The 24,786-nt window shown below is 40.1% G+C and overlaps 1 protein-coding gene across 10 annotated transcripts in view; it reads right to left on the bottom strand.

Annotated features, from left to right (window-relative positions):
• The window catches only part of ZC3H14 (zinc finger CCCH-type containing 14), a 47,443-nt gene that overhangs the window by 1,523 nt on the left and 21,134 nt on the right, over positions 1-24,786 (bottom strand). For 2 of the 10 annotated variants that reach the window (XM_011225851.3, XM_011225849.3), the window contains 6 exons: positions 11,501-11,575; positions 6,756-6,915; positions 5,757-5,989; positions 1,977-2,097; positions 664-800; positions 290-381 (listed from right to left, as the gene is read on the bottom strand). In XM_011225851.3, the coding sequence (XP_011224153.1) occupies positions 290-381; positions 664-800; positions 1,977-2,097; positions 5,757-5,989; positions 6,756-6,915; positions 11,501-11,575 (818 nt within the window). The remainder of the gene's footprint in view (positions 1-289; positions 382-663; positions 801-1,976; positions 2,098-5,756; positions 5,990-6,755; positions 6,916-11,500; positions 11,576-24,786) is intronic. The other 8 variants (XM_011225850.3, XM_034643396.1, XM_019800395.2 and 5 more) reach the window with 7 other exon arrangements.

Genomic DNA, 24,786 nt, shown 5'->3' with positions numbered 1-24,786 from the left:
CACACAAAACCCCACCCACACGCTTAGGGGCAGAGAGGAATGGAAACTAAGCAAAGGGAACACTGACCTCTGTTTCAGACCACTTACCCTAAAGGACCAGATGTGGGCTGCTGCAACTACCAATCTCAAGGTCTTGAAGACCACAACATTAACAAAAACAGAGACTGGGAGGCAGGAGGGGGCAGGGAAGACCATGGACGCACAAGATCATCAATTTGCTAGTGCTCTTCCAGGCCTCAGAATTGAAAAGTTCTCACTAAATCGTTTTTGGGAAAATGAAAACTCTTACTTTTGGATGATAGAAGGGACATTCCATTTTCTTACAAGCAGGGAAATAACGGCACAGCTGACTACTAGAAGGGGGTGCTGGTGCTGCAACTGCTGACAAGAAGGAGAACAAAGAATGATCAAATTTGGCAAAATAATTAATGCAATCTACTGATGTTTTTATGAGAACCATTTTAAAAATACAAGATTTATATATTCATTAGATAAACTACTTCAGAACGATACTAAACAGGCACACTTGCTCTTTAAAGACTGGTTAGGTTAACTGATTCTGGCACGATAATTTCTAAAACTATTCTTTTAAACTCCGTTTATAATCACAAGATGTCATTTTCCATTTTTTACCTAAATGTAGTAGTGCACAATGTCACTAACCTGGTTTTGGAGGCAGTACTGGAATTCTTCTACTCATATGAGTGAAGGGACAATCTGGTTTAGTACATTTTGCATCATATTTACAATTTGGATGAACAAACAAACATTTTTCAGCAAATTTACAATTGGGGAAGGCTCTATAAAACAAAAACATTATTCACGTTTAATCTTCTCAATGCATTAGTGTTTTTGTAGAGAGGCTCCTTATACTCCATCACTACTTGTTTTGAGAAACACAGAATAGAAAAAAAGGAAACTCAACTTTTTCATAAACTAACCTCTATGCCCAGTCTGGGGCTTGAACTCAGAATCCAGAAATCAAGAGTCGCGTGCTCTACCCACTGAGCCAGCCAGGTGCCCCAGTAAACTCAATTTTTAAATGAGGCCAGATGTGGGATGCCTGCATGGCTCAGTTGGTTAAGTGTCTGCCTTCAGCTCAGTTCATGATCCCAGGGTCCTGGGATCAAGCCTCTGTCTGGCTCCCGCTCAGCAGGGAGTCTGCTGCATTCTCTCCCCTTCCCTGTTTGTGCTCTTTCTCAAATGAATAAAAAATCTTTAAAAAAAAAATGATTAAAAAAAAATGAGACCAGATTTCAAAAAGGACACAGTAGTCTATTCTGAAGCCTAAGGTAATAACATTTTCAACTCAAGCCAGGACCATGAAAGACACAAGGATTTTTTGTGTTAAGAATCATACCACTTCTTCTTTAAGATCTGTTTGCAATATTTTATGAAGTGAACTCAATATACAAGCATAATATATGTGCAAGGCACCAACCACTCCAAAAGACCCCTTCTGTGGTCTCCCTCCATGTACATCCATATTATTCTCACATCCAAACTTCCTTAAATAAGTCAAAACATGGAGATTTCACCTCTAGGAGGTGGGGTGTGTGTGTGTGTGTGTGTGTGTGGTTATTTTTTTTTTTTTTAATATCTAAAAGCCACCTCTCAAAGGTCATGCCATTGAACCAGCCAACCGGTAAGGAAAAATTACACCCAAGTCCAAAATGTTTTGTCATTACCTGTAACTAATTTTGTCCCCAGTACCTGGAAAGTTTTGGGTATCTACATGAACACAATGCATCCAAACCAGGGCAGAATGCACCTGAATGTAGAGAAGCCTTCTCCTATCTCTCCACTCCCCCAAACCCACAGAGATATTGCACAAGGATGCTATTCTGGGAGGGCAATGGTTAAGTGTCATTGCATTTAGTTATACAAGTCAAACTTGTCCACAGAAAAGAAAAACAGAATAAGCTCTAAGACCTAGAAATTAACCTGAAAATCAGAATCAGCTTGTTGCTACTCACTTGCAAGGTGAAACAGGATGATGGTAAGCACACTCATCCCCATTTTTACAGGCAGGCCAGTACTTGCAACGCTCCAGAAGTTTTTCTGGTTTCTGGACCACACTCAGTTCACTCATCTCAGCTAGAAAGGGGAAAAAATTAAAAGTTTCTCATTAATTATGATCAATTCAGTACATGGCACCTTTAATACATTTCCCTCAAACCTCAGTCTTAAAATCTTATGTTCTTCCATGTCTGTGATCATACAAAATAAATGAGTCTGATATTCTGGTTAACACAGGTAAAAGCCTGCTAGAAAAGGTCACCAGGAAGCAGACTGCAGTTCTCACTGTGAAAAGCAAACCAGATAGGGATGCTGTAACTAGAGCCAAAGTTCTCGCCCAAACCCCAATGCTAATTATTATTTCAGAGCTGAATTAAAATATGAGGGGGGGGAATAAATGTGCAAGTAGGGAGCCAATGAAATGAAACGAAAACTGCAAACACAAGGTGAAAAAGAATGTGAACTAGGGCGCCTGGGTGGCTTGGTCAGTTATACATCTGACTTTGGCTCAGGTCATGATCTTGGGGTCCTGGGATCAAGCCTAGCAGGGAGTCGGCTTGAAGATTCTCTCTCCCTCTCCATCTGCCCCCGAGCCGCCTCATGCTCTCTCAAATAAATCAATCTTAAAAACAACAACAGAGAATGTGAATTCTCATGTTCAGACATTATGAGTGGTTCATACACAAAAGTGCTCCCACTCACGGAGGTATACACGGTTAGTTCTAAGTCCAGGTGATAAACACATCAGTGTGAAGAAAAGTTTTTTGCTTAAAATGGGTCACAAATGCCATTACCTACAGGGGCCTGCTAGATGGCCCAGCAGTGAGCCTGGCTGGGTGTAAAATTATCAGAGGCAGACAGCCTTGGTGTGGAGGAAACAAAGGTAGGTAAGAGCAACCAGGAGAGCAAAGTGCATGCACTATCCACAGGGCTCACTGCCTGCCACTTCCTCTCGAGGTCGTGTCCAATGACAATGTCAATTACTAGGGTGTGGGAAAGAGGGCCTCATGCTGCCAGATTGTCTCCTGATTAAGAGAAAGCCAAAAACCTTTTTATATGACATACAAAGTTTAAACAAGGGCAACTAATGCACATTTAAAACGTAAAAAAGCCAAATTCACACCCAAAGGCCATGATCTGCCAACTTCTGAACCAAGACATTCTAGCTTAAAAAGAAAAAAAAAAGCATCATGAGTGTTACAAATTAGGGTTCACATTCATAATTATAAAAGCAAATATCATTTCAACCACATTGCTCTAGTCCTCTTGCCTGAGATCAGGCAGTTCAAATTTGGCCCTGTAATTTAGCTGAGCTAGACACTTTGGGCAAGTCTTACCTAGTATCTCAACTTCAGTTTCCTTATCTATGCAAAAAGAAAATAATGTCTTCTTTAGAGTTTTATAATTGAATGAAAACAAAAATACCAAGTAGGTGACCAATCAAAACCTAACAGCACAGCAGCTTATATTCTGAGAACTTACTGATCCAATGACCCAACCTCAGTCTTCATTACAGGAGAACAAGGCACACAAATCCAGTCCTGGAGCCCAGACAGGAGGACCATCAAAGGGCTACTACAAAACTATGCCAGGGGCATCTGGGTGGCTCAGTCGTTAAGTGTCTGCCTTCGGCTCAGGTCATGATTCCAGGATCCTGCGATCAAGCCCCGCCCTGGGCTCCCTGCTTGGTGGGGAGTCCGCTTCTGCCTCTGTCCCTCCCCTCCACACATGATCTCTCTCTGGCTCTCTCTCTCTCAAATAAAATCTTAAAAAAAAAAAAACAACCCACAACTATGTCAATATATAGTTTTCCATGCTACTTTTAAAATAGTAAAAGTCACTGTTTAGCTCCAGTATATAAAGGTATCCTTAGTCTCCAATAAAATCTCGCATGGCTGGAAAGAGCAGTTTTCTCCAATTTTGTTTCTGGTACCCTGCCTGCAGAAATGTGTCTTACCCTCCTCCTAAAGAACATACTTTAGACTACGGTATATATATGTGTATATATGTGTGTGTGTGTGTATATATATATATATATATGTATATATATGGGAACGCAGGCCAAATGAAAGAAGTTAACAGAATACCCAAGAGCACGCTGGCTAGAAAATGAAGTAGTTCGATACTCATGGGCAGTATTACAGTATTTAAATACTTTACAAGGAAACATTATCTTCCGAACGGAAATGTTAGGTCATATATACAGAGGTCCTGATTCTGGTTTTCCCCAACATTAACTTCATAAGCCATTAAAACTTTTCCTGTTCACGTTTTAAGGTTAGGCAAATTCACTTTTTATTGCAAGCTATAAAGCCTGTGCTGCCATTCAATGGGCGGGGGAGGGCGGGGGTGCTAATGACAGCATCCTTGCGACACTGGACAGACAGCGAGCAAAAACAATCATTAAGTTTCAAATTCCCTGCTTGGAGGGGAAGAGCAACAACGCCCAGAGCCTCTCTGTGACTATTACTTTGCTCTCGGGCCTCACTTACTTTCTAACCACTACAAAGCTTCACCCCTGAGCAGCAGTGAAACAGTGAGTCCCAGGTCAAAGCCATGGTACCGGAGGCTCCAGAAGGGGCACGGCACTCGTGAAACCAAGGCAAGAAGTCTAGTGTGTTTAGGGGCCACTGCTAGGACACATACACCAACAAAGCCTAACACGTACATCTACATTTAAACAAAATTAGACCCTTTTTCTCTCATCTGAGACAAAATATACAGGGTCAAGAAATCTGTACTGCATGACTATGGCAGTTCTTAACCACCTCTGTTGCCATTTAAAATTTTTTCTTCCTTTGGATATGGTCAGACTTTCAACTCCCTCCACCAATCAAAACTAGGACATTACATTATTGACTAGACCAAAAAAGCATTCAGTTCAACATCGGGATCTCCTCATTCACTCCTATTTCCCTCTAAAAGCTATTATATTTTAAGTGACTGAAAAAGGTATTGAATACATCTTCATGTCTTTGCCAAGAGGATTAACTTGGAAAAATATTGAGACCCATTACTGTTTTGCCTTTGATACTATTCATTTCTAAGTTTCAGTAATTGTCTCCCCACCCAATAAAGGTGTTTCTAAACATTTTACAAGATACGAGGAACATGACTACCGCTCTTGGTCACAAATGAGAACCTCGAGCAGTATGTACACCTGACACCGGCGGGCCCAGGGAGAGAACAGCCAGGGATAACGATTCATCTGCCTAAAAGCAGGCTGTTATCCAAACAGAGTTCATCTTGCTTCTACTAAATACTAAGCTTCGATACTAATTAATTTAAAAGTAAGGCTTTGCTAAACTTCTAAGCAGTATCTTGATAGATTGAGAAACTCCTTTCAAGGGAATTTCACTGAGTTATAAATAGAATCAAAATCCAAATTCATTTTTCTGTCAAGTTAATTGTAAGAGACTATTCCTGTTACAACAAAGAGAAAGTAACAAGTATAGTTTCTACAGGAACAAAGGAAACAAGGTAGCAAGAACGATGGCTGATCCTGTCACAAGCACAGGTTAAGAGGTACTTTGGCTCTCAGGGCTGAGGCCCACGGCAGCAGGACAGTCTCAGTTGGCACTTGTTGTTCTGTCTGAGAAGAAGAAAAAAGGCTGCTACTGAATTACAAGTAAGAGCGAGGCCTCCAACCAATATTCATTCCGGGTAGAGAGACCGGTCCCAGATTTCCTGCACAAGGACAGCACCCTGGAGAGGGAAAATCTGAGCTCTCAACACACCATGTGAAAAGCTACCATTTGGCTCATCGAGCTGCCTGCTCATCAACTGCAAGGGCTGTGGGCGGAGGAGGCCTCTGAGTCCCTTGTTTGAGGCTGCAGTTTGGGTTACAGGTTTCACTCCTTCAAAGCATATGTCCTCCTCTTGATCTGACATGTATCCTGGGGGGCTGGGGACACCATCCAGCGTCACTATAAACTTGGGACTTGCAGGTTTATCTGGTGGTACAAGATCTCTGCCAGACAGATAGAAAATACCATAGAATTAGGGAAACAAACACAAAACGCTGAGCCTCCTACCGTGCTCTTCAGCAGAACTACTGCTCCCTTACTTGGAGGTGGTCTCTTCAGTAGAAAAAAACCAAACAAACTCGGTAGGACTTCCAGGTACGGCCCTGGTGGCTTCCGCTAAGGCACCGTGGCTACGGCCACTTGCTGCGGCGGCATCGCCAGCAACCCCCCAGGCTACACTAAGGACAATCTCCCCTCCACCCTGAACATCATCGTCCATTTGATCTTCATAGGGTCACATGGAAATAAACTGAAAAGTGAGCATCTATGCTCCGAACACATGGCCAGAAGTTCTACGTTTACACTGATGTTATCATCTGTACGTTTGCTCCTTTATAGACTATTAGTCCATTGTCTAAGGGAAGAATACCCCAACCCGATCTGCTAACTCTCTGTGCAGAGGCTTCCTGATTTTGATCACCTGGCTTTTAAATTTCATCTCCTGGATGTGCTTAAGGAAAGAATCTTATTTACAGAGCTAAATCACACATGGACTTATTTGTAGGTTAACAGATTTCTGAACAAGAAAGATGAACTGGAATTTCTGAAAACTGAATTTGGCTTACTATTTATTCCTGGCCTAACGACTGACTCAATAAAAGCACTCTACACTGGGGGCTCGGATGGGGCGGAGGGAAGCTGGGAACTACTGATTAACCTGCACTCTCTAATCAACACAAAAAAGCTACACAAGAAAAAGAAACCATCTACCGTGTCTGCATAAGGTGTCCTGAAAGTACCCGAAGGGTATCTGCAGTCTTCATCCCCGACTCTTGGTTTGGTGCCACTACTATTTCCTCAGACAGCTTTGGCTTCTTCAGAATAAATGATCTTGTGTCTGCATGGACCATGGATTCCATGTCATAGTAATCTGAGCCAAAAAAATTGGCCATAAATGTTTACTTTTGAATATACCTTGCATTCCCAACATCACACACGTGAGAAGAATGTCAATCTTTTTATATATTTGTAATTACAAAAGAAAATCACAATGGTTCTACCCAGGAATAGCGCTGCAATTCTGTGCCAAACACCTTTACAAGGAAGTATTCCTTTCCTCTTAACAGCCCATTACCTACGCCTTCTAATCAATACTCCCTGTCTACAGTACAGAAAGGTTATGTGAGGCATCTAAATGAACGATATAAACTTACTCCAAGTACAATGTCTTCTAAAAATATAAAGAAATATCCTCATATTCCTTCAACTATGATACGAAGGCTACTTAAAAATTTTTCTAAAATGTTTTGTTCACTTTGCACAATACCACTGAGAGAGAACACATCCTGATGAAAAGAATTCACAGGCATATTTTCTGCCTGATAGTACCGAGAAGACTAAATTGGAAAGGAATTTTAAGATGAATGGGCATTACAAAAAAAACAAAACAAAAACAAAACCACTGACCTTCAGTGCAAATAACCACAGCTCATGCCATCTATAATATGCTTCTCAACCCTGACTACTTCATAAAACATGCCAAGAGCCCAGAGTGGAGACGGCTGACCTATCGATATGCCATCAATGGACAGAAGTTAATGAGCTGCACTTCTCTTAAGGTTAATAGGCAAATAAGAGACCAAAATCCACAGGATGTCCATTCATGCTCATTCAACTGAACATCAAGCCAAAAACCTGAGAACTGAACACTGTGCTAGGTACACAAAGAAGAAAAAAATAGAAAAATAGATGTACACACAATTTCAGAACAGCATACCCTAAAAGCTAATCCTAAAGGAGTAAGAACAAGGTTTTTGGTAGAATACAGGAAACCTACTCCAGCTGGGGAATCAAGACAAAGCCTACAGACATGGACATTTGAAGCAGATGTTAAAGGAATGAGCAGGAATAACCAGGCGGGAGTGAGGAGCTGACAATAAACAGAGCGTGGAAGGTAGAGGAAACCGCACGGAAAAAGGCAGAGGCTTTCATGAGACACAAGGAATCTAAGACCTGCTGAAAAACGTGGTGTGGCTGGAGGGCTGTGTGCGGGGTGGGCTGAGTGGCAGGGAAGGGGAGGCATAAAGGATCTTGTGTCAGTGAGTTTGGATTCCGATCTAGAAGTCATCAAGGATCAAAAGAAGTTTCTAAGGAGGGAAATGACATGATCAAAGGTAGTATTAAGAACGGACTGCAGTCTTAGAGCTCAGTTACTAGGCTGTTGCCCAGGAGAGACAGTGAAGCTCCGAATTAAAAGATTCTCAACTTTTGTCCTATTCGAACGCACACACGAGGGGAGAAGACACACTGCACACGCTTCAGCAGCGCTGGCTCTTCACAGCAGCTGCACGTTCAACTCCATTCGTCGGAATGAAGCAGAGCTGCCGTCCCCTGCCAGGGCTAGAGAGGGTAAAGAGGCAGATGGAGGATAGCGGAAGAGAAATTGGATCCAGGAAACAGAGGACAGGAGAAAGAGATTTAAAAGGGGGAAGGATAAATGTCAGTTTTAGATTTATTTAGTCTGAAGTCTTTGTGGGACTCTCAGATGTTTAGAAGTTGAAATAAGAGGAGAGAGAAATAAAGAGAAGCAGCATTCCAACTGAAGGTAAGAGCAGCGCTGAATCAAAGCGCACAAGTTCAGCGCTGCCCTCTCGAAGGGAGCCTGAGGAGACTTCCCTCCTACGTTACAGGAGACCAACATGCAACCCGTTGTTCTTCAGTGATTCACAGAGGGCTCCCAGCTAGCAAAGGTAGAGTGCAGAATTTAGTGCAAGGCTGCTGCCCTCCTTCTCGCCAACCTGCCCTTTTCGAGGCAAAGCAGTTCTACCAGTTTGCATCTTGGGAGAATATAAAAGAGATGAAAATCATGCTAAGGGTAGGACACAGGATAAAATGAACACTTTAAGGAGTAGTACAGGAGAAGAGGAGGTGATAAAGGAGAATGACATGGAATTAGCAGAAGAACAGAGATCGTGAAGTCCTTCCAGAGTCCTGGAAGCCAAACAAAGATTTAAGAAAACATGGGAACGACATGACGCATACTACAGAGTTTGGAAAGGTGGGCACTGAAAACAGAGATTTTCATTCCACATAAGCCACTAGTCACCTCTGCAAGGTTCAACGTTATCATCTGGGTCAAAGAGAAGCAGACAGATGCGAGAGTTAGTAACATCTTCTGGGTACAGACCACAGGCTGAACCTATGCATTTGGTTTCCTTCTAAAACCCCACTCAATTGTTAACAAAGGTTAATTGAAACAAACTCACAAAGAAAATGACTGTAAAAGGAGACATCCATGTTTTGAAAGTGAAAAACTAAGATCTTCAAAAGCTGAGTCTGAAGCCAATATGAAATAATTCAATGTGAATCCCCAGATTCTCCAAAGGCTGAGTAACCGGCAGCACAGGGGACTTTGGGAAGACAGGCGTGTTCAAGTGTCCACTCCAGAAGCAGCTACGTCTTCCTCAACTAGGAATCTGTTTTCTTCATTTCTGATCCCTACCACACCTGTTCCCTTACTTCTACATTCAAATTCTTTGGAATAATTGGAGACACGTTTTCCCATTGGTCAATGTTGGAGAGGCCTATAAATGAAGCATCATGGTCTCTGACAGAAAAGTGCTACAACAAAATAAGCTAAATGGATACTATTAAAAATTTTTAAAGCATTTAGATTTCCTGATAACCTCTGAGTATTTTCTTCCTTGGAGAAGAGTGGAGCTTAAGACTCTTGAAAAGGTCAAAACAGAGTCTCTCTGGACCAAGGGATGCCAGCCACACTGAAAGAAGTACCATTCTGAAAACAGGGAGGGGGTATTAAGCAAATATCACACAGTAATTCAAGCTGAGGTGCCTCCCCCAGCCCCTTTTCCCCACTTAGCTCCCAGAACGCTGGCAGCCAATCCACTACTTTGAAGATCTTTCTTTGGAGAACCTAACCAGTCCAAGAGGAAAAGCCTAGACGGTGACCTCAGGGTTCCCCTAAATTAGACAGACAAGACAAATGACTCCCCACTGCAGGATCTATCTTCAAATGTGAAGTCAAAAGCCCTCCACCCTAATGAACCCAGAATGCCAATCAGCTTTTTGAATGCACCACTCATGAACAGAAGACAACCAAGGATCCTCAGACATCTGAGGAAAACGTGTCACAAAAGACAACAATCAAAACAAACTCGGAGAAAATAAGACCAAGTAGGAAGGGAAACAAATACCCAAAACTATCTTGAATATCTTCAGAGAGATAACAGGGTGTGTTGCATACATGAAACAATGTCAGCATGTGAAAAATAAATAAAAGGAATATGAAACAAGAGGGCTCTCTCAGAAATAAAAACCATGACAGGAGGTAAGCAAAGAATGTAGCCACTCATAAGCCTCGTAGAACTAGATGCTTCAAACTGTATGTGCACCGTGGAAAAAAAGAAAAATTAAAGGAAACAAAAGGAATGGGCAAGTGCCAATGAAGTGGACACAACATACACAGATCTTAGCTGCCAGACATTTTCAAAGAAAACACCCTTATGTGGAAAGCAGGATGGAAATGTGGAGAGATGACAGGGCAAAATCAAAGATGGCGAGTATCTAAACACTTTGACAGGCAGAAAGGAGAAGCTAGGAGAGAGGCAGAGACTAAAACTACAGGAGTTTGGGGGGCACTCTGGTGTTCATCAGCTGGGAAGGATCTGGAGTCTGGGTAGAAGGTAACTCTGAGAGAGGACAAGTTCCTCTTTCTGAGACAGAGCGAGGTGGGGTAAGGGAATATACCTACTGACTATGAAGGCCTAACCAAAGGGGAAGAAGAGCCACAGGGAGGGGTCAAGGCACCAGATTTTCAACAATAGGAGGTTTAGGGGAAACAGAAAGAAACAGGAGAAAAGAAGGTTTTGAATTTAAGATTGCAGGTGTCCAGTGACTCCCCCCCATGCAGGCAGCAGACACTGACTGGGCACTGCGCATGCCCCTAGCAGGGGCCAGGCACTGGAGAATACAGAGATAAATAAGGCACCCGCCCCTGTCCTGAGGTAGCCCACGGCCTATGTGTCTGTGCTAAGGGTGGGGAAGACAGGCAAACAATTCAGCTACGGGGGCTCTAAGAACAAGTTCTAGGTGTGGCCCTGGTGAGTAGATTCTAAAGTGAAATAAAAGGATAAGGTTGAACAGGCTACAGGACAGTAAAGCAGTTCAGGACATTGAAAAAGTAGGGGAGAAAGGAGAGCACGGTAGGGATCTGAGTTGTCACTAGAGCAGGGGAGTGACAGCCAAAAGATTGCTAGGGACTCCGGTAAAACAGAATCAAAGCAAGAAAGTTTTTGAATGAAACGAAAAATACAAACACCATAAAACATGAAGAAAATGCAGATCTTGTCTCCTGGCCCTAAAATATTTTCACAATCTAAATATAGCATCTTAGGGCAGGATCTAAGATACACAAGATACATTAAATGAGGTGTAAGAAATGGAAACAGCAACTGAAAAATGCTAGATTACAATGAAAATTTAAGATTATTACCAACCTTGACTGATCTGTAGAGTTTCTGCCATTACTGGGTCAATTTGCAGTCGGGATAACAACTGCCTCTGTTGAGTTCCTAAAATAACAAATTTTAAAACTTTACTAAACTTAAAAAACAAACAATACCAGCATGTATGTTTCCCAGAAATGAAGCCTGAAATAATCTTCCTGGGTTTTTAACTGAAAATCTTAAAAATAACTTATTAGCTTCAACAATGCAATTTAATAATACTTACAGACCAAAGGTCTGTAAGACAAAAAACTGTACTCCGAGTTAAACCAAAAATGGCATTGTAGGATGTTCCTAGTACTCCCTCTGTTCAGAAGCCAATTTTCTTGGACTGGAGGTAAAGCCTGGGAATAAAGGTAAAAGGCTGGAAAAACCAGAAGGTGCTGCGTGGACCCAGAGCTTGAGCCGTAACTGACAGGTGACAGCCAAGTCCAAGATGAAAATGAGAAACCTCTCCCTCCATCACCTGGGCTCTCACCATTACAACTCACCCCCCACCCCTAGAATTGCAAAAAACACAGCAGAATTCTCTGATCATAGAATTCCCAAAAGACAAACTATAAGCTTAAATTGATACAAAGAAAACAATGAACAAGTATACCATTCAAGAGGTCTGGAGTCCATCCTTCATCAGCATGAAAACATCATCTGAGGGGAACCTGGGTGGCTCAGTCAGTTAAGCATCTGCCTTTGGCTCAGGTCAAGATCCCAGGATCCTGGGATTGAGCCCCACTGCACTGGGTTCCCTGCTCAGCAGGAAGCGTGCTTCTCCCCTCTCCCACTCCCCCTGCTTGTGTTCCCTCTCTCGCTGTCTCTGTCAAATAAATAAAAACCTTAAAAAAAAATCTTCTCAATCTCCTGTAAGAAAAGATACTCAGCTAGAGTAGCTATGATTTCTTAAGTTCAGAATTTCCACAGTTACACTGCAAAATAAAACAAAGCAGTGACACAAAAATGATTTTATCTTCAATTTGAAGGCTGGGAGGCTGTCACACTTTCCCAAACCTCCCCCCCTCCACAGTGCTTATGAGATAGTACGTACTCACTTGCAGATTTAAGATTTTATTTATTTATTTGAGAGAGAGGGAGAGAGAGAACACAAGCAGGGAGAAGAGGCAGGGAGCTTGATGTTAGACCTGATCCCAGGACCCTGGGATCATGACCTGAGCTGAAGGCAGACACTTATCTGACTGAGCCACTCAGGCGCCCCTCATTTGCAGATTTAAAACAAGTGTTATCAAATATAAAATAAGTGTTATCAACAATGCATTAAAATAATTATTCACCATAATCAAGTGGCATTTATTCTAGGGATACAATGATGGTTCAATATGCACAAGTCAATCGACATGGCACACCAAATTAACAAAATAAAAGGCTAAGAATCATGATTCTCTCGATACGTGCAGAAAAAGCATTTGACAAAATTCAACACCCATTTATAATAAAAACTCTCAAAGTGGGTTTAGAGGGAGCATACCTCAACATAATAAAGGCCACATATAACAAACCCACAGCTAACACCATACTCGTAACACCGTAAGATCAGGAACAAGACAAGGATGTTCACTCCCGCCACCTTTATTCAATATAGTACTGGAAGTCCTAGCCACAGCAATCAGGCAAGAAATAAAAGGCATCCAAACTGGAAAAGAAATTGAATACAAAGAAACAAAAATAGATGACATATATTATATACAGAAAACCCTAATGACTCCACCAAAAAACTATTAGAAGAAATGAATTCAGTCAGGCTGCAGGACACAAAATTAAGATACAGAAATCTGTTGTGTTTCTGCACACTACTAACAAAGTACCAGAAAGAGAAATTAAGAAAACAATCCCACTGATAGCTGCACCAAAAAGAAAATATCTAAAAACACATTTAACCAAGGAGGTGAAGACCTACACTCTGAACCATCAGATGAAAGAAATTGAAGAGGACACAAATAAATGGAAAGATACAACATGCTCATGGACTCGAAGAAATAATATTGTTAAAATGTGCATATTAACCAGTTAACCTATGATAAAAAAGGCAAGGGGGCGCCTGGATGGCTTAGTAGGAGGAGCATGTGACTGTGGATTCGAGCCCCATGTTGGGTGTAAGGACTACTTCAAACAAACAAACAAAACGGCAAGAATCTACAGCAGGGGAGAGTCTCTTCGATAACTGTTGAGAACATGGACAGCTATATGAGCAAAAAAATTAAACTGGATCACTTTCTCACATCATATACAAAAATAAACTCAAAATGAATTAATGTAATGTAAAATGTAAGACCTGAAATCATAAAACTCAACAAAAATATAGGCAATAAATTCTCGGCTATCACTCTCAGCAGTATTTCCTGGATTTGTCTCCTTGGGCAAGGGCAACAAAGGAAACAATTGGGTCTACTCAAACTGAAACAACTTTAGCACAGTGAAGGAAACCATCAATAAAACAAAAAGGCAACTTACTGAATGGAGGGAGGTATTTCCAAATGATATATCTAAAAAGGGATTAATATCCAAAATATATGAAGAACTCATAAAATTAAAAAAAAAAAAACCAATCTGATTTTAAAATGGGCAGATGGGGAGCCTGGGTGGCTCAGCTGGTTACATTACATGTCTGACTTTGGCTCAGGTCAAGTTCCTCTTCAGGCTCTGCACTCAGTGGGGAGTCTGCTCATCCCTCTCTCTCTGCTCCCCTCCCACCTCGTGCCCACACACGCGCGCGCACACACACACACTCTCTCTCAAAAATATAAAATCTTAAAAAAAAAGGGGGGGGCAGAGGACTTTAACTTTTAAGATTTTATTTATTTGAGAGAGCAAGAGAACATGTGCACGTGCAAGCAGGGAAAGAACAGAGCAGCGGCAGCAGCACTGGAGCAGCGGGAAGGAGAAGGAAAGACTCAAAGCAGACACCATGCTGAGCACAGAGCCTGACAGGCTTGATGACCCTAGGACCCTGAGATAGTGACCTGAGCCCAAACCAAGACTCAGAGGCTTCTGAGCCACCCAGTAGCCCCACTGACATTTTTTTTTTAAAGAAGACACTGAGAGGGCTAACACACGAAAAGATGTTCAATGATTTTAGTCATCAAAAAATGCAAATTAACGGCCCTGCATGGCTCAATTAAGTGTCTGACTTCCACTCAGGTCATGATCTTGGAGTCCTGGGATGTGGCCCCTGGTAAGGCTTCCAGCTCAGCGGGAAGGCTCCCTCCCCTTCTGGCCCTCCAACTCCCAACTCGGGCTTGCCCTCTCCCTCTCAAATAAATATTTTTTAAAATGCAAATTAAAACCAAAATGTGATATCATTTCACACCTGTCAAAATGGCTAGTATGCAAAAGACAAAAAATAACAAGTCTTGGCAAGGATGTGGAGAAAAAGGAACGTTCAAGCACTGTTGGTGGGAATGAAGTTGGTGTAGCCACTGTGGAAAACAGTTAATGACGTTCCTAAAAAACTAAAAATAGAAATACCATAGGATCCAGTAATTCCACTTCTGGGTATTTGCTCCAAGAAAATGAAAACACTAATCTGAAAATATATACACACCCTTATGTTTACTATGGTATTATTTACAATAACCAAGATAGGGAAGCAATCTCAGTGTGCACTGACAGACGAATGGATAAAGACAGGATACACACATGCGTGCACACACACACACAGGAGTATTACTCAGCCATAAAAAAAGAATGAAATCTTGCCATCTGCAATAACACAGATAGACTTAGAGGCAGGTACTACGCTATGTGAAAAAAGATAAAAACAAATACCATGTTATTTCCACTTACATGTTGAATCTAAAAACACAAATGAATAAATACAACAAGACAGAAACAGACTCATAAATACAGAAAACTAGTGGTTGCAGCAGAGAGGAGCAAAAAGGTAAAGAGGATTAAGAGGGACAAACTTCCAGTTATAGTCAGAAATGTAAAGTACAGCATGGGGAACATAGTCAACAATATTTTAATAACTTTGTATGGTGAAGATGGTAACTACACTTAATCGTGGTGAGAATTTTATAATGTGTATATAAATGTTGAATCGCTATGCACACCTGACACTAATATAATACAGTACTGTCAACTACACTTTAATAAAAAAAAACCTTAAATTTAAAAAGTAGGGATGCCTTGTCACAGTCGGTTAAATGTCCAACTCCTAGCTTTGGCTCAGGTCGTGATCTTGGGGTCATGAGATCAAGCCCCACGTCAGGCTCTGCACTCAGCACAGAGGCAGCTTGGGATTCTTGCTCCCTCTCGCGCTAACATAAATAAATAAATCTTTAAAAAACATTTAAAAAGTAAAACAGAAGTGGTGAAGTACAGTGTAGAAAGGGATGAGATAGGGCTCCAAATACTGAAATATTAGTAGGATGCCTGAATACTAATTTTTAGTATATTTATTACTAGTAGTTTCACAAGGACACCCTTTCCTCATTCAGTACATTAGCAGGCAAGCAACTGCCATATTTCATTAAAAGGAGTTTTTCAATTCTCTTTATTTGCTTTAAAGATTTTAAGTAATCTATACACCCAATGTGGGGCTCGAACATATGACCCCAAGATCTACAGTCACATGCTTCACCAACTGAGCCAACCAACGTTCCCGAGGTTTTTCAATTTTGAACGCTCAATTCAAAATTCTATCAGCTAACTTTTAAAATGTAAGTTGTATTACTCGTAAATGGTGTGTCAAAAAAAAAAATTAATTCCTTCCAAAATTATCATGGTAAAAACACAATAAATCCCAATGAGCTGACCTGAAACGCAGAGATCATTTGGTCAAGATGTACCCCTATAAGATGGCTTGGGAAACTGATACATATTAGGGTTACTGGAAGAAGCTCTTTCAATTCTTATACTATAACAGGTCTCTTTAACACAATGAATAATGAAAGAGTTACACACTTTAAAATAATTTCATGAGACAGATAATGAAAGTGGACTTTTCTCTCCCATTTCAAGTTTTGTTTCTCTATGCTCACCTCTCCCTTCAAAACATTTTACAGAGATCCACTAAAGAGAATTCTGGCAACTTCTAGGCTTCTAAGTTAATCATGGAGACTCCAATTTTGTCATTAAAGATCCATGAGAAATGCAAGTTTTGTGACTTGCTGCCTCCATGAGAACTAATCAAGTTACATAAAAAGACACAGATCCAAGGGTGAGTTACCTAAAGATATCAAATACTGAACATTTACCTTTCTCAATGTTTCTAAGGAAGCCAATTATTTTTACATCAGTAGTCCTTGACTGTGATTCAAAATCTACCTCCTCTTGAAGATCTTCGAACTGTTTATTGCATTCAGATGTTGATGTTGAACATTCATTCATTTTAACCTCCAAAGATGAAATTTTTGCTTCATTCTGTGACACTCTAACATTTAGATCAAAAAGATTTGCTTCCACTGTCAAAATTGCTGCTTTCATTCCCTTAATTTCATTGATATCAGTTGATATTTTCCTTAAAAGATGGGAAATATTGTCTAGCTCATTCAGTGAACAAGAAGAACTTGTTATAGAACCTAAGTCAATTGGCCCAGGTGAGAAGAAAATCGGTAAAGATGGTGATGGAAACCTTGAAGACATTTTCATAAAATTCTCTCTCCCTCTTAATATTTGGTAATTTTTCCTTCACAGCCCATTAAAAATTGTTTCATCAAAAATAAAAACAGTGAATAAGGCTGCTACTTTAAAAAGTATTAAGAGTGAGTAACATTTTAAAACCTACAACTAAAAAGATAGGATTGTACATTTCTGGAGTGAGAACTCAAAATAAATTTGAAAATGCTAAACAAACCAGACCAGTGTTCTCTTTGCTACAACTAAGAAGCCCTAATTAATATGAAGCCCCCTATATCCTGTAAGTCCTACTTAAAGCTTCTCTCCAAACAATAAACCCAATTATTGCGTAAGAAATAATTCTGGCTTCTGATTGGCTGAAAGCAAACATGTGCCACACACAGAATTTTCTATTATTTACCTCATATGACAAGGAGCACTGAAGATCTAAAGTAAACATTAATATAATGACATTAGGTACCTTATACCTGGATATGATGTGAATTTAATGGATTTCTGTCCCTTCATCTACTAAACCATAATTTTCGAGCTTCAAATTATTTTTAAATTGTTTTATCTAGTATCCTTTCATTAACCCTTGAAAATAGTATAGGGCAGTATTTGGCACTTCCTTTATAGGGGGAGGGTAGGGAGGATAATTTGACCCACAATTAAAGACAAATCTCTTTTAAAATATATATGGAAATAATGCAATTCAGCTGCATGGATATGGTATGGTAGGAATTTACAGGTAAGAGAAATGAGGACTGGCCTTGGTTTAATGATAAGACTATTATTAGATAAGTATTTTCTCCCACTGTGTGGGTTATCTTTTAATTTTCAGAGTATCCCTTGAAACACCAAATTTTTAATTTAGATAATGTCCAATTTATCTTTTTCTTTCGTTGCTTGTGCTTTTGATGTCGCATCTGAGAAACCATTGCTTAATCCAAGCTCATTAGGTTTACACGTATTTTTTCCCTAAGAGTTTTACGAAATTAGCTCTTACAGGTAGGCCTTTGTGACTTAATTTATGTAAGGTGAGAATCCAACTTCATTCTTTGCATGTAGATATCCAGTTATCCAGTATTATTTGTTGAAAAGACTATTTATTCCCCCACTGAACTGTCTTGGCATCCTTACTGAAAACCAACTTATCATAAATGTATGATTTCCAGACGCTCAATTTGATTTTACAGAGCTGTCTGTATATCCTTATGCTAGTGCCAATTACTATAGCTCTGTAGTAAGTTTTGCAATTAGAAAATGTAAGTCCTCTAACTTTCTTATTTTTCAGTAGTTTTGGCTATTCTAGGTCCTTTTCATCTCCAAATGAATTTTTGGATCAGCTTGCCAATTTCTGCAAAAAAAAAAAAACCCAGCAGAACTTCAACACAGAGTGAGTTGAATTCATAAATCCATTTGGAGAGGATCACCATCCTAACAATATTAAAGTCTTCCAATCCATGAACATGAAAGGTCTCTTTCCATGGCTTTAGTTTCAGAAAGGTCATTTTTACTTTGGTTTACTAAGCCAAGCAACAAATAAGTTGCAAAATATAGGGATGTAAGATGGTGGATATGACTCCCAACAGCCCCTACAAAAGAATTCTTATAATGAACTGTAGCCTTTGGTTTTCCAGTTAAATACATGTTTACAATAACAGAAAAAAAGAAAAAGTGCTGAAATTTATAGAAGAATCTTTCATTTCTCCACTGTATCTGTAAATTTAATCTAATTTTTAAAAATCTTTAGCTATAAAATAATTTTCAAAATTTACAAGGCTTTGGATTCATAGAGACTTAAAAGCTCTAGCTTGCAGATGATATCTACAGCATTAACCATGAGAAAGAGCAGCACATCCACAGCCAAACGCCACCTGAAAACCAGTTGGTTCACTAGAGGGCAGCAAACATCACTTCAAAGAGTAAAGCAGGAAAGGGGTCTAACAGAAGATGAGTAACAAAGTGCCTAAAAAAACTCATTTGAGGGTTCCTGTTATCACCCACTGTGCCCAGCCCAACCTTAGAATCCAAAATAAGATCCCCTCCATAGATTTCAATGTAAATATCAGCAGAGGACATTTACATATTTTAAAGAAATTGGAGTACAGAAAGTTAAGGTCACCCAGTAAGTGGCATAGCCTGGATTAACACCTAACCAGTCTGACTCCCTCAGTCCATACTCATAATCACGCCATTATACTTTTCTCCATAACATACTAAGTGAAATAAAACATGTCACAGAGAAATTCATGTGATGCAATTCCTATTTTATATGTACATATATAGCATGTGCATATATACCTATAATTCTACTGTTCATAAAAAGGATGTACATGTACATTCGTATGAAAAAAATGCCAAAAAGACTACATATATACACCAAACTGTCTTTAAGATTTTATTTGATAGAGAGCGAGCGAGCCTAAGTAGGCAGAGTGTCAGGCAGAGGGAGAGGAGAAGCAGGCTCCCCGCTGAGCAGAGAGCCAGATGTGGGGCTCAATCCCATAACCCTAAGATCATAACCTGAGCCAAAGGCAGATGTTTAACTGACTGAGCCACCCAGGTATCTCTACACCAACTGTTTTAAGTGCAGTGCTTATCTCTGAGAAAGCAATGGACAGAACAAAAGGGAGATTTTCACTTTGAAACAAAAACTCCTCTGTTTATTAGACTCCTTCACAAAGTGCGTCCAGTCCAACAGGACACACTGAGCATGTGCATTTATACCTTCTCCTTCTGCAGAGTCCATAAAAACAAAGTAAAGAACTTAAAAAGGACAAAACCCTAACACATACTACAGGGACTCCAAGATGGGTTTCTAACATTATCCACTGAGGTACAGGAAGAAAATAACCAGAAATTTTATTATATTAGAACTATTTATATCTCTATCCTTCTCAAAGTCCTATTTTTACACGTTCTAACATACATACCAATTATAGTGTAGATATATGATAAGTCAAATAGAGTGTAATGGCAAAAAATGATTCCAGTACACAAAAATTATATAATTAGAAATAAGGAGAACCTTGATTTAGAGGTGTGGATTAGGAAGGGGATCACAGCAGATGAGATTTCAACAACCTCTGGAAACAGAAAATACATGGACAAATAATGCACGTGAGGCAGAGCAGAAAAGCCAAAGTGAGATCCTGGGAATGCTGCAAGTGAGATGCAAGGCATAGTAACACACTCGTTAAGAGAAAAAGGATTTAGGGGCGCCTGGGTGGCTCAGTCGGTTAAGCCTCTGCCTTCGGCTCGGGTCATGACCCCAGGGTCCTGGGATCGAGCCCTGCATCAGGCTCCCTGCTCAGTTGGGAATCTGCTTCTCCCTCTCCTTCTGCTCCTCGTCCCTGCTTGTGTTCTAGCTCTCTCAAATAAATAAAATCTTAAAGAAAAAAGAGAGAGACAAAAGGATTCAATAAGCTCCTACTATATGTCAGGCACTGTTTTAAAGGGCACTCAAGCACAGCAATGAGTAACACACAAATAAATCCCTGGTCAGAGAACTTATATTCTGGTGGAGAGGGAAAAGAGATGGGAGCTCAGAAACAAAAAAAACCCCAAAATATATGTAAAACAGAACATGTTTTGTGTTGATGACCTGAGTCAGGATAAAAATATCTCAACTATGAAAACATAAAATATGTATTAGATGATAAGTGCCATGGAAAAAAATAAAGCTTTAGAAAAGTGAGTTAAGGAGTAGGAGGCTAGGGAGGGCTTCACAGAGATGACTTTTGAGGGAGTTATGTGGACATACAGAAAAAATTTTCCAGGGAAAGGGTGAAAGCATCTCAGACATGTTCTTCTTTGAATGCTCTGAGAGGGAAACACGGCCAAGTATGTCCAGAGGTTATCGAGGAGAAGGAAGTGGAGGGAGGGAAAGAGTAATAAGTGACAAGATCAGGGAGGAATCTTACTTAGATGGGGAAGCACCAATCGGTTCTGAGAAGGGGGAGTAGCATGATCTCACAATTTAAAAGGATCACTTGCTACTGTGTGGAACAGATTGTAGAAGGGCAAGTCTGAAAGCAGATAAACCAGTAAGGACACTACTCCAATAAGCAGGGCAAGTCATGGATGATGGCTTAAACTAGGATGGTAGAGACAGAGGTGATGAGGAATAGCGAATTTAAATATACTCTGAAGGTGGAAGCAAACAGGATTTGCTAAAGGTGGAAGAAGAAGGAAGGTAAAAGGAGAGAAGAAAAGAGGGAAGAAAAGAGAGAGGCAAGGAAGAATGGCCTTAAGTTTGAAAGAAAGAACAGCATTAGGTTTCTGGCTTGATCAACTGGAAAAGTGGTGCTGTGCCATTAAAATGAGGAAGACCGCAGGAAAAACAGACTGGAAGAAAAAATTGTTAGTAGTTAGGTTTTAGACAAGTTTATTATATATCCAAAAAGAAATGTAGAATAAGCAGTTGGATAAAAATTAGGAATTCAGATGTAAAGTTTTGGCTGAAGACATACACTTGGGCGTTGACAATGTGGAGATATTTAACCTGAATGAAATGAACAAAGGGACATCTGACTGTGAGAAGTGAGCAAAGAAAACTACAAAGGATGTGCAACAGAAAATGAGGGTTTGCAACTGAGACAGCCACACATTTTTTAAAAATTCAGAAGTTTTGGGGTGCCTGCCTGGCTCAGTCAGTAGAGTATGAGACTCTTGATCTCAGGGTCATGAGTTCAAACCCCACTTTGGGCATGGAGCCTACTTTAAAAAAAAATTTTTTTTTTCAAATGTTTTAAAAAGAAGGAACTCAGCAAAAAATCTGGGGAGAACCTAGATAACTACTGGGAGTATAAGCGCCTCCAGGCAACTTCTCTATAATTTCAAGGCCAACTGCAGCTCCTTGTCTGCTTTATTTAAAACAAAACCTAGCCAGAGCAAAGCTTAGCCCACACAATTCTAGGTAAGCTTCTTTACTGCCTCTTCTTAAACTAGGAACCCACATGTCTATAGATATTTTTGAAAAGAGCCTGAAAATAAAAGGGAAAAACAAAGAACCAAAAAACTAAGCTGACTCTGGAGAAAACCACCAATTAGGGCACAAAATATATTTCTTCAAAAAGGCAAACGAAAAATCCTATTATGTCCCTTGGACAAATTCGAAATGATACTGTATCCACAAAACAAGATACATAAACAGAGCAAGAGTTTGTAGAAATTTTAAAATATACCCGCCTTAAAAAAACAAAAACGGGAACAAAGATAATAAAGTCAATAAAATATCCCAAAGCAGAGAAAGATCAAGACAAAATTGAGGAGAAAATCAAAGCAGGAAGTTTATCATCCAACTAACAGAATTTTCAAAAGAGAAACATTTTTTAAAGAAATAATGTAAAAAGAACTTCCCAGACTAAAAGTATGGATTTTCAAATTTAAAAAGTGCACAAGGTAGCTAGCCCAAAAGTAACTAATTAGCACCTGTGTTTATCACAGTAAATTTCAACATCAAGAACACACAGAAAATCTTAAAACCCTCCAGAGAAACAAATCCCTGGTATTCTATAATGGAATAAGAATCACATGGGCAACCAACTCCTCAGCATAAACATTAGAAGCTTCAAGATAATTAAGCCATGCCTTCTAAGTTTTAAGAAAAATTCAACTTTGGGGCGCCTGGGTGGCACAGCGCTTAAGCGTCTGCCTTCGGCTCAGGGCGTGATCCCAGCGTTACGGGATCAAGCCCCACATCAGGCTCCTCCACTATGAGCCTGCCTCTTCCTCTCCCACTCCCCCTGCTTGTGTTCCCTTTCTTGCTGGNAGCGTTACGGGATCAAGCCCCACATCAGGCTCCTCCACTATGAGCCTGCCTCTTCCTCTCCCACTCCCCCTGCTTGTGTTCCCTCTCTTGCTGGCTGTCTCTGTCTGTCAAATAAATAAAATAAAATCTTTAAAAAAAAAGAAAAAAGAAAAATTCAACTTAGAATTCTGTACCTATCCAAAGTATCAATTAAATAAAAGGGTATCTTTAGATTTCTAAGTACTCAGAAAAATTTACCTCCCATACTTTTTCTTAAGCTTCTTCATGACATGATGACAAAATGGAAGAACAGACGGAGAAGACAGTAGGATCCAAAAAATGCAAAGTCAGGGGAGGAGTATGTCCTGGAATGACAATCTTGAAGCAGACCTAGAGAGCAACCAGTCAGATAAGAGAGGACAGAGGCTCTATAATGAAGGTACTGAAGAAAAAAGTGGAACTCAAAGACTTACTAGTATAAAACTGACAACTATTTATACTATAATAAAGATAGGCAATACAAAAGGGGGGAGGGGAAGAACCTAAAGAAAACAAATAACTGTTCAAGAATGGAAAAATTAAATAACTCTAAGGGACCGCTAGCAAAGAGCTGTAGACAGAAGTGTAAATCTGGCCATCTAATGTGTAATAGTCTATTTTTTAAAAAAGATTTTTATTTATTTAGGGAGAGCGAGAGTGCATGCTCACACCTGAGCAGGGTGAGGGGCAGAGAAAGATGGAGAGAAAATCTTAAGCAGGCTTCCTGTCTAGGACGGAGCCCAATGTGGGACTTGATCTCATGACCCTGAGATCATGACCTGAGTGGAAATCGAGAGTCTGACGCTTAACTGACTGAACCACCCAGGCACCCCTATTTATACAGTCCTTAATAATTTAAGTACATTGCTTATGGGTTCTCAACTTTTAGAGTCAACTTACAGAGCATAGTAGTCTTAAGGAGGAAAACAAAACAAAGCAAAAGGTGTATTTGATCACCCTTGGCAATATAAAAGTAGAGTTTAGTGCACCTGGGTGGCTCAGTTGGTTAAGTGTCTGACTCTTGGTTTTGGCTCAGGTCACCATCTTAGGGTCGTGAGATAGAGCTTCACTGCGCTGGGTGTGGAGCCTGCTTAAGATTCTCTCCCCTGCTCTGCCCCACCTCCCAACCCAAAAAAGTACAGAATTTAGAAGGTGTGGTAAGAAAAAATGTATTAGAGTTTAAAAAGGGACATAAATATCCTTATCTTTTGGAAATCAAAGTATACTGAAATAGAGGCACCTGGGTGGCTCAATTGGTTGAGCATCCAACTCTTAATTTCACTTCTGGTCATAATATCAGGGTCATGAGATTGAGCCCTATGTCAGACGCCAAGCTCACCACCACAGAATCTGCTTGTCCCTCTCCCTCCCCCTGCTTGTGTTCTCTCTCTCTAAAATAAATAAAATCTAAAAATAAATACAAAAAACAAAGCATAATTAGAGTAATCACACAAAAAATAGATATTTAAATGTATTATTTAAAATGACAAAAGAGGGGCACCTGGGTGGCCTTCAGCTCAGGGCGTGATCCCGGCGTTCTGGGATCGAGCCCCACGCCAGGCTCCTCTGCTATGAGCCTGCTTCTTCCTCCCCCACTCCCCCTGCTTGTGTTCCCTCTCTCGCTGGCTGTCTCTATTTCTGTCGAATAAATAAATAAAATCTTAAAAAAAAATAAAATAAAAAAAAATAAAATAAAATGACAAAAGAAAGCAATAAATGAACCAAAAATAGTGATTTTACTATATGGCCTTGAAAAGCAGGGAAAAGTGTGAGTTAGATGCTGATATACTATGGCAAAAAAACAAAAGATAAGACCTATAGTTAGTGAATGAAGAAACAGTAGTATAAAGCATATTACGGACATGGAGAAAATTAAAGACATAAACACAAGCATTTAAAAGTGGTAGCT

The sequence above is a fragment of the Ailuropoda melanoleuca genome, chromosome 14 (assembly GCF_002007445.2).
Source record: "Ailuropoda melanoleuca isolate Jingjing chromosome 14, ASM200744v2, whole genome shotgun sequence".
In the NCBI taxonomy this organism is placed as follows: Eukaryota; Metazoa; Chordata; class Mammalia; order Carnivora; family Ursidae; genus Ailuropoda; species Ailuropoda melanoleuca.
The sequence above is the reverse complement of the archived record's forward strand: the minus strand, read 5'-3'. Positions and strand labels throughout refer to the sequence as shown.